Source organism: Myxine glutinosa, chromosome 6 (assembly GCF_964187855.1).
Source record: "Myxine glutinosa chromosome 6, kmMyxGlut1.1, whole genome shotgun sequence".
In the NCBI taxonomy this organism is placed as follows: domain Eukaryota; kingdom Metazoa; phylum Chordata; class Myxini; order Myxiniformes; family Myxinidae; genus Myxine; species Myxine glutinosa.
In genome coordinates this window covers 68,931,081-68,941,132 of record NC_136266.1, presented here as the reverse complement: position 1 = coordinate 68,941,132, position 10,052 = coordinate 68,931,081, and the positions used below count along the sequence as shown (strand labels likewise).

Here is a 10,052-nt window from a genome sequence, read left to right as displayed (position 1 = left end):
CTGTTCATACCTGGCGGAGGTATGCTCTCTACTTTGTGCTGTCCTACTTTGGAACGGTATTTGTTCCTAAGTAAACTAGAACGGCACTCAGTAGAGACTGAGTCTCCACCTGGTTGGCCCGATCACTCAGTGGTGAAGAATAACTTAAAATTCTACTAGCTGGATCCGGATCCAGATCTTCACCAAAATCGAATCGAATCGTCCTTGTCAGACAACCAACTTGTCCAACAAGTTACGTCCAAATCCGTCCACAATTTTTTGAGATATCATTACGCGAAACTTTATTGAGAAATCTTTCGGAAATACTATCAATGTTTAAGCAGGTATCAATAAATGAGACATTTCCAGATAATGTCTTTAATCATTTCTTACCGTTGTTGGTTTCAGTACATTTTGTCGAAAGTGAAACGAAGTTGTATTGTTTTTAAACAATTTTGTCAATATTGGAAGGATATGTGGTCAGAATAAACAAACCGAGACAATTAACAAATGCAAATCGTAGAACAGATACAAGTTGAAGATATGAGCCTCTATTGGTATGATCAGCATTGCAAACAACTTGACACTAGAAGAGGGGGTTGGAGAGGAGGAAATAAAAGAAAGATTCCACGAAAGGGCCCAGAGAATGAGTGAAGGAGAGTTATCTCCACGTCAATCTTCTCTGACCCGCCCCCTCGGGCACTCCCCGCCCCTCAAGCTGCCCATCTCTCTCCCCCTCTCTGAAACCGCACACTGTATCTCCTCCTCCTTTCACCATCTCCCTTCACACTCCCGGTCAATCTTCCCACTCGTTTCCTTTTCGTTCCCGTTTCTTCCTTTGTTTTATCGCGTTTAGCCCCACACGGTTATTTTTTGGTCGAGGTTCGTGATATTGACCTGTACATGTATATACCTCTCACCTCCCCGCGATTCTTTCTCCCTCTAATCCCGAATCGTCCGCTCCTCACAATCCACCCTGTCCCTCTTTCTCCAACGCCAGCTTCCCTGCAATGGAACACGACGCGCAGTTTATGCAAACAACAGACGGTGCAACGTTCGGTCAGTTTGCTGTTCTTTCTTAATCGACACGGTGAATGATTGTTTTGATTTGTTTCGTCATTCCTTGCATTGTCATACGCCATCGGTCTTTTGTCTTTACTTCATTCGTCCTCAACCATTTCATTCCTTTTTTTTCAATCCCGACCGGCTGTCGCTCGTACCCCCATTCACTCGAGTCGATCGTGCCCCCATTCCCCCCCCCCCGAGTCTCTCTTGCCCCCATTTGCCCGAGTATGCTCGTGCCCCCATTCCCCCGAGTCTCTCTTGCCCCCATTCCCCCGAGTCTCTCTTGCCCCATTCCCCCGATTCTCTCTTGCCCCATTCCCCCGAGTCTCTCGTGCCCCCACTCACCCGATTCGCTCGTGCCCCCACTCACCTGAGTAGCTCGTGCCCCCATTCCCCCGAGTCTCTCTTGCCCCCATTCGCCCGATTCTCTCTTGCCCCCATTCGCCCGATTCTCTCTTGCCCCCATTCACCCGAGTCACTCATGCCCCCATTCACCCGAGTTGCTCGTGCCCCCATTCACCCGAGTTGCTCATGCCCCCATTTTCCCGAGTCTCTCTTGCCCCCATTCACCCGAGTCGCTCTTGCCCCCAATCGCCCACATTGCTCTTGCCCCCATTCGCTCGTGTTGCTCGTGCCCCCATTCGCCAGATTCGCTCCGGCCCCCATTCGCCCAAGTCGATCTTGCCCCCATTCGCCCGAGTTGCACATGCGCCCACTCACCCGAGTCGCTCGTGCCCCCATTCACCCGAGTCGCTCGTGCCCCCATTCGCCTGATTCTCTCTTGCCCCCATTCGCCCGATTCTCTCTTGCCCCCATTCACCCGAGTCACTCGTGCCCCCATTCACCCGAGTTGTTCGTGCCCCCATTCACCCGAGTTGCTCGTGCCCCCATTCACCCGAGTTGCTCGTGCCCCCATTCACCCGAGTTGCTCATGCCCCCATTCCCCTGAGTCTCTCTTGCCCCCATTTTCCCGAGTCGCTCGTGCCCCCACTCACCCGAGTCGCTCGTGCCCCCACTCACCCGAGTCGCTCGTGCCCCCACTCACCCAAGTCGCTCGTGCCCCCACTCACCTGAGTAGCTCGTGCCCCCATTCGCCCGATTCTCTCTTGCCCCCATTCGCCCGATTCTCTCTTGCCCCCATTCACCCGAGTCACTCGTGCCCCCATTCACCCGAGTTGCTCGCGCCCCCATTCACCCGAGTTGCTCGTGCCCCATTCCCCGAGTCGCTCATGCCCCCATTCCCCCGAGTCTCTCTTGCCCCCATTTGCCCGATTTGCTCATGCCCCCTTTCCCCTGAGTCGCTCGTGCCCCCATTCGCCTTTGTCTCTCTTGCCCCCATTCGCCAGAGTCGCTCTGGCCCCCATTCGCCCAAGTCGATCTTGCCCCCATTCGCCCGAGTCGATCTTTCCCCCATTCGCCCGAGTCGCTCATGCCCCCATTCGCCCGCATTGCTCTTGCCCCCATTCACCTGAATCACTCGTGCCCCCATTCGCCTGAGTCACTCGTGCCCCCATTCACCAGAGTCTCTCTTGCCCCCATTCACCTGAGTTGCTCGTGCCCCCATTCGCCCGAGTGGCTCTTGCCCCTGTTCACCCGAGTCGCACATGCCCCCATTCGCCTGAGTCGCTCATGCCCCCATTCGCCCGAGTTGCTCATGCCCCCATTCGCCCGTGTCGCTCTTGCCCCCATTCGCTCGAGTCACTCGTGCCCCCATTTGCCCGATTCGCTCGTGCCCCCATTCGTCCGCATTGCTCTTGCCCCCATTCAGCCATGTTGCTCTTGCCCCCTTTCCCCCGAGTCGCTCGTGCCCCCATTCGCCTTTGTCTCTCTTGCCCCCATTCGCCAGAGTCGCTCCGGCCCCCATTCGCCCAAGTCGATCTTGCCCCTATTCGGCAAGTCGATCTTGCCCCCATTCACCCGAGTCGATCTTGCCCCCATTCACCCGAGTCGCTCATGCCCCCATTCGCCCGCATTGCTCTTGCCCCCATTCACCTGAATCACTTGTGCCCCCATTCGCCTGAGTCACTCGTGCCCCCATTCGCCTTTGCCTCTCTTGCCCCCATTCACCCAAGTCGATCTTGCCCCCATTCACCCGAGTCGATCTTGCCCCCATTCACCCGAGTTGCTTGTGCCCCCATTCGCCCACATTGTTCTTGCCCCCATTCGCCCGTGTTGCTCGTGCCCCCATTCACCCGAGTCGCTCGTGCTCCCCTTCGCCCAAGTCGATCTTGCCCCCATTCGCCCGTGTCTCTCTTGCCCCCATTCGCCCGAGTCGCTCGTGCCCCCATTCGCCCACATTGCTCTTGCCCCCATTCGCCCGTGCCCCCATTCACCCGAGTCACTTGTGCCCCCATTCACCCGAGTTGCTCGTGCCCCCATTCACCCGAGTTGCTCGTGCCCCATTCCCCGAGTCGCTCATGCCCCCATTCCCCTGAGTCTCTCTTGCCCCCATTTTCCCGAGTCGCTAGTGACCCCACTCGCATGAGTCGCTTGTGCCCCCACTCACCCGAGTCGCTCGTGCCCCCACTCACCCGAGTCGCTCGTGCCCTCACTCACTCGAGTCGCTCGTGCCCCCACTCACCCGAGTCACTCGTGACCCCACTCACCTGAGTCACTCGTGCCCCCACTCACTCGAGTCGCACGTGCCCCCATTCACCCGAGTCGCTCTTGCCCCCATTCGCCTGAGTCGCTCATGCCCCAATTCGCCCGAGTCGCTCATGCCCTCATTCGCCCGAGCGATCTTGCCCGCATTCGCCTGAGTCGCTCGTGCCCCCATTCCCCCGAGTCGCTCGTGCCCCCATTCCCCCGAGTCGTTCGTGCCCCCATTCCCCCGAGTCGTTCGTGCCCCCATTCGTCCGAGTCACACGTGCCCCCATTCGCCAGAGACGCTCGTGCCCACATTCGCCCTAGTCGCTCTTGCCCCCATTTGCTCGAGTCACTCGTGCCGCCATTTGCCCGATTTGTTCGTGCCCCCATTCATCTGCATTGCTCTTGCCCCCCTTTCCCCCGAGTCGCTCGTGCCCCTATTCGCCTTTGTCTCTCTTGCCCCCATTCACCAGAGTCGCTCTGGCCCCCATTCGCCCAAGTCGATCTTGCCCCCATTCGCCCGAGTCGTTCGTGCCCCCATTCGTCCGAGTCACACGTGCCCCCATTCGCCAGAGACGCTCGTGCCCACATTCGCCCGAGTCGATCTTGCCCCCATTCACCTGAATCACTCGTGCCCCCATTCGCCTGAGTCACTTGTGCCCCCATTCGCCAGAGTCCCTCTTGCCCCCATTCACCCGAGTTGCTCGTGCCCCCATTCGCCCGAGTCGCTCTTGCCCCTGTTCACCCGAGTTGCACAAGCCCCAATTCGCCTGAGTCACTCATGCCCCCGTTCGCCCGAGTTGCTCATGCCCCCATTCGCCCGAGTCGCTCTTTCCCCCATTCGCTCGAGTCACTCGTGCCCCCATTTGCCCGGTTCGCTCGTGCCCCCATTCGTCCGCATTGCTCTTGCCCCCATTCACCCGCATTGCTCTGCCCCCTTTCCCTCGAGTCGCTCGTGCCCCCATTCGCCAGAGTCGCTCCGGCCCCCATTCGCCCAAGTCGATCTTGCCCCTATTCGCTCGAGTCGATCTTGCCCCCATTCACCCGAGTCGATCTTGCCCCCATTCGCCCGAGTCACTCATGCCCCCATTCGCCCGCATTGCTCTTGCCCCCTTTCACCTGAATCACTTGTGCTCCCATTCGCCCGAGTCACTCGTGCTCCCCTTCGCCCAAGTCGATCTTGCCCCCATTCGCCCGAGTCTCTCTTGCCCCCATTCACCCGAGTTGCTCTTGCCCCCAATCGCCCACATTGCTCTTGCCCCCAATCGCTCGTGTTGCTCGTGCCCCCATTCGCCAGATTCGCTCCGGCCCCCATTCGCCCAAGTCGATCTTGCTCCCATTCGCCCGAGTTGCACGTGCGCCCACTCACTCGAGTCGCATGTGCCCCCATTCTTCCGAGTAGCTATGCCCCCTTTCGCCAGAGTCGATCTTGCCCCCATTCACCCGAGTCGATCTTGCCCCATTCACCCGAGTCGCTCGTGCCCCCATTCGCCCACATTGCTCTTGCCCCCATTCACCCGCGTTGCTCTTGCCCCCATTCCCCCGAGTCGTTCGTGCCCCCATTCCCCCAAGTCGTTCGTGCCCCCATTCGCCCGAGTCGCTCTTGCCCCCATTCGCACGAGTCGCTCATGCCCTCATTCGCCCGAGCGATCTTGCCCCCATTCGCCTGACTCGCTCATGCCACTATTCGCCCAAGTCGCTTGTGCCCCCATTCCCCCGAGTCATTCGTGCCCCCATTCCCCCGAGTCGTTCATGCCCCCATTCGTCCGAGTCGCACGTGCCCCCATTTGCCAGAGTCGCTCGTGCCCCCATTCGCCCGAGTCGATCTTGCCCCCGTTCGCCTGAGTCGCTCGTGCCCACATTCGCCCGAGTCGCTCTTGCCCCCATTCACCCGAGTCGCTCTTGCCCCTGTTCCCCCGAGTCGCACGAGCCCCCATTCGCCTGAGTCGCTCATGCCCCTGTTCGCCCGAGTTGCTCATGCCCCCATTCACCCATGTTTCTCTTGCCCCCTTTCCCCCGAGTCGCTCTTGCCCCCATTCGCCCGAGTCGCTCATGCCCCCATTCGCCCGCATTGCTCTTGCCCCCATTCACCTGAATCACTCGTGCCCTCATTCGCTTGAGTCACTCGTGCCCCAATTCGCCAGAGTCTCTCTTGCCCCCATTCACCTGAGTTGCTCGTGCCCCCATTCGCCCGAGTCGCTCTTGCCCCTGTTCACCCGAGTCGCATAAGCCCCCATTCGCCTGAGTCGCTCATGCCCCCGTTCGCCCGAGTTGACCATGCCCCCATTCGCCCGAGTCGCTCTTGCCCCCATTCGCTCGAGTCACTCGTGCCCCCATTTGCCCGATTCGCTCGTGCCCCCATTCGTCCGCATTGCTCTTGCCCCCATTCACCCGCGTTGCTCTTGCCCCCTACCCCCGAGTCGCTCGTGCCCCCATTCGCCTTTATCTCTCTTGCCCCTTTTCGCCCGAGTCGATCTTGCCCCCATTCACCCGAGTCGATCTTGCCCACATTCGCCCGAGTCGCTCATGCCCCCATTCACCCGCATTGCTCTTGCCCCCATTCACCTGAATCACTTGTGCCCCCATTTGCCCGAGTCACTCGTGCCCGCATTCGCCTTTGTCTCTCTTGCCCCCATTCGCCAGAGTCGCTCAAGTCGCCCAAGTCGATCTTGCCCAAGTCGATGCCAAGTCGATTCTGATGTCGATGCCATTCGATGCCGTTTGCCATTCGCCCAAATAGATGCCATTCGCCCAAGTCGATCTTGCCCCTATTCACCCGAGTCGATCTTTCCCCTATTCACCCGAGTTGCTCGTGCCCCCATTCGCCCACATTGCTCTTGCCCCCATTCGTCCGTGTTGCTCGTGCCCCCATTCACCCGAGTCGCTCATGCTCCCCTTCGCCCAAGTCGATCTTGCCCCCATTCGCCCGAGTCTCTCTTGCCCCCATTCGCCCGAGTCGCTCGTGCCCCCATTCGCCCACATTGCTCTTGCCCCCATTCGCTCGTGTTGCTCGTGCCCCCATTCGCCCACATTGCTCTTGCCCCCATTCGCCCAAGTCGATCTTGCCCCCATTCGCCCGTCTCTCTTGCCCCCATTCGCCCGAGTCGCTCGTGCCCCCATTCGCCCACATTGCTCTTGCCCCCATTCGCCCGAGTCGCTCGTGCCCCCATTCGCCCACATTGCTCTTGCCCCCATTCGCTCGTGTTGCTCGTGCCCCTATTCGCCAGAGTCGCTCCGGCCCCCACTCGCCCAAGTCGATCTTGACCCCATTCGCCCGAGTCGCACGTGCGCCCATTCACCCACGTCGCCTGTGCCCCCATTCGCCAGTCGCTTGTGCCCCCATTCACCCGAGTTGCACGTGCCCCCGTTCGCCCGAGTCGCACGGGAAAGGATAATCAACATATTTTATGGCCTTCATAGGCATCCCACAACCAAGTTGAATCAATAAGAAATGTGTCCAATGGTAAAAGAATGAAAATGGAAAATGCGGGTAGCTTTTCAAAAAATATCTATTTTTTGCTGGCATGGGTTTCACATTGCAGGAACTTTTCTTTCCTTACTTTTTTTTTTTTCCACCCTCACTTTTGTACTCCTCCCATCCCTATTCATCTCTGAAGGGCTTCAGAGCCCTATGATAACGTGTACCGAAAGGGCGTACTCGATTTTCACTCCGTTTGTATTGTTTTCTTGTTGTACACCTTCCCTTTCCTATTCCATCTCCATGCGCTGCATGACGTCATCGCCGGGCACCGAAGGGGCCCTGGTGATGACGTGCACCGAAAGAGAGTACTCAGTTTTTACTCTGTTTGTTGTACTCCACTCCATTCCGTTTCCATCTCCAGGCGCTGCATGACGCGCACTGAAAGGGAGTAGTCAGTTTTCACTCTGTTTTCTTTCTTGTTTGTTTATCCGGGCGATATCTCAGCCATCCTTTGAGCTAGAAGCTGAAATTTCGGCACAATAGTGAAAAAATGCTTTGGCCAAAATGGTTTTATTTTTATTTTTTAATGAATCAATTAATTGATTATATTTATTTAATTCTTTGATTATTCACCTAATTAATTAATTTTTTTTAAGGTTACAGATTCGGCTGAAACGGTGGTGGTTTCAGTATTCTATTCACCAATTGATTAATAATTTAATTATTTTATGATTATTATTAATTTATATTCATTATTAATCACATTTATTTTCTTTCTCATCTGGGCAATATCTCGGGCACCTTTTGAGCGAGGAAGCTGTTATTTGGACATGACAATGACCAAGTGATTCGGCTATAAAGGATATTTTTGATTTATCAATTAATCAATTACTTGACCAGAGGGAGATATGACCATAAGCTACCAATTTCTCAAGGGAGCCAAGCTGGGCTTCCCTCTGTGGCGGCCATATTGGACAAATCCAAGATGGCCACCATCGAAAGTAAGGCGTTGCAATAACTAGAGAACCAAAAGTAGTAGAACCATAAATAACACCACTTTGTAGGAGTTTTCGAGTATGAGGAATCTATTTCTGGTGTTATTTTGCCGATTCGAGATGAAGATCATATGATGAGTCACAGTTAAGGTAAATTAAGGACCAAAATTAGGGTATTTTGAACCAGCAAATTATTGCCAGGAATCCGGTATTGATCACTTAGGCTAGGTAATGTTTGGTGAAGCATATGTAAATATATGTATATGTTATCCTGCCAATGATTAAAATGATTTTACTATTTGTATTATAATGTTTGGAATCAATATTAAAAGACGAATGAAATAGTCATATTGAAGGAGCTGTGCTCCAACTCGAATCGAAAGAATGGACGCGACAAAAAGCTGGAATTCGTCCGAGTTTCTTTATTGCATCAAATCAACTCGGGTACTTTGAAAAGCCCGTTTATCGGGCAGCATTATATACAAGCACTCGAATATCTCATGCCGGAGCGTTTGCCCTTAAAAGGCGCGACTGGGCATGTCCGGAAGACCTGGGCGAGTCTGGACATGCCCGGGAACGGCGAGACTGGGTGTCGCCGGACGGGCCGGGCGTGCCTGGACATGCCCGGGAACGGCGAGACTGGGTGTCGCCGGACGGGCCGGGCGAGCCCGGGAAAGGCGAGTCCGGGCATGCCCGGGAAAGGCGAGACTGAGCGTCTCCGGGCGGTCTGGGCGAGCCCGGCACAGCGATCGCTCCGTGGTTGCGTCCTCGGCAGGTGTAAGGCGATTGTGTATGTTCAGCGGCAACCGCTACACACGCCCCCCCAGAATCGACTTGCACCGGCAGGGTCAATTTAAGGGGGGTCCTGATGACCCAGCCGAAGCGACCCCTGGAGGGTCGTGGGGGGGGGTCCGGTGTGGGGGTGGGTGGTCGAGCGGGAGGCACCGTGAACGGGGGGTGGCCTCGCCGCGGAGGAAGGGCCAACCGAGGTGGTTGGTCGATGTCCACGTGCGCCGGCTTGAGGCGGTCCACCGAAATCCGGTCCGACCTGCCGCCGACGTCGATGACGAAGGACTTGTCGTCCCGTCGCAGGACCCGGAAGGGTCCGTCGTACGGCGGCCTGAGTGGCCCCCGGTGTGCGTCATGACGCACAAAAACGTACTCCGCTGTGCGAAGCGCTGGGGGGACGTAGGCCTGGGGGTCACCGTGGTGGGACGTTGGCACGGGGGCAAACCGTCGGGCGGTCTCCTGGAGGTCCGAGCGCTGGCGAGCTGCGGACCAGGGACTGGTAGCGTCGGGCACGAATTCGCCCGGGACGCGTAGCGGCTGGCCGTAGACCAGCTCGGCGGTGGATGCCCGGAGGTCCTCCTTGGGGGCCGCGCGGAGGCCCAAAAGGACCCACGGTAGCCGGTCGGTCCAGCCGCCGTCCTGAAGGCCGGCCATGAGCACGGCCTTCATGGAACGGTGGAACTGCTCGCACAACCCGTTGGCTTGGGGGTGGTAGGCCGTGGTACGGTGGAGCCTGACCCCCAGGTTGCGGGCGACCGTGCCCCACAGCTCGGAGGTGAACTGCGGTCCGCAGAGATGTCCGCCGGTGCACCGAAACGAGCGACCCAGGTGGCGATGAAAGCCTACGCCACGTCGGCGGTGGTGGTGGAGACGAGGGGAATGGCCTCCGGCCACCTGGTGGTCCTGTCCACCATGGTGAGCAGGTGTGTGAAACCCTGTGATGGGGGGAGGGGGCCCACCAGGTCCACGTTGACGTGGTCGAAACGCCGTTCGGGCACAGTGAAAGGTGCCTGCGGGGCCTGGGTGTGTCGGTGGACCTTGGCCTGTTGGCAGGCCGTGCAGGTGCTGGTCCAATCGCGGACATCCCGTCGAAGGCCGTGCCAGACGAATCGCGCCGACACCAGCTTCTGGGAAGCTTTCCGGCCCAGGTGGGAAAGGCCGTGGAGGGAGGGGAAGATGCGGCGTTGCCAGGTAACGGGCACGATGGGGCGAGGCTG

The 10,052-nt window shown here is 57.6% G+C and overlaps 1 protein-coding gene across 1 annotated transcript in view; it reads left to right on the top strand.

Moving 5' to 3' along the window:
* Positions 1 to 758: 758 nt before the first annotated feature.
* NR6A1 (nuclear receptor subfamily 6 group A member 1) overlaps positions 759 to 10,052 on the top strand; it is a 51,592-nt gene continuing 42,298 nt past the window's right edge. The window contains exons 1-2 of the mRNA XM_068120282.2: positions 759 to 861; positions 980 to 1,038. Of these exons, the coding sequence (XP_067976383.1) occupies positions 990 to 1,038 (49 nt within the window). The 5' untranslated portion in view covers positions 759 to 861; positions 980 to 989. The remainder of the gene's footprint in view (positions 862 to 979; positions 1,039 to 10,052) is intronic.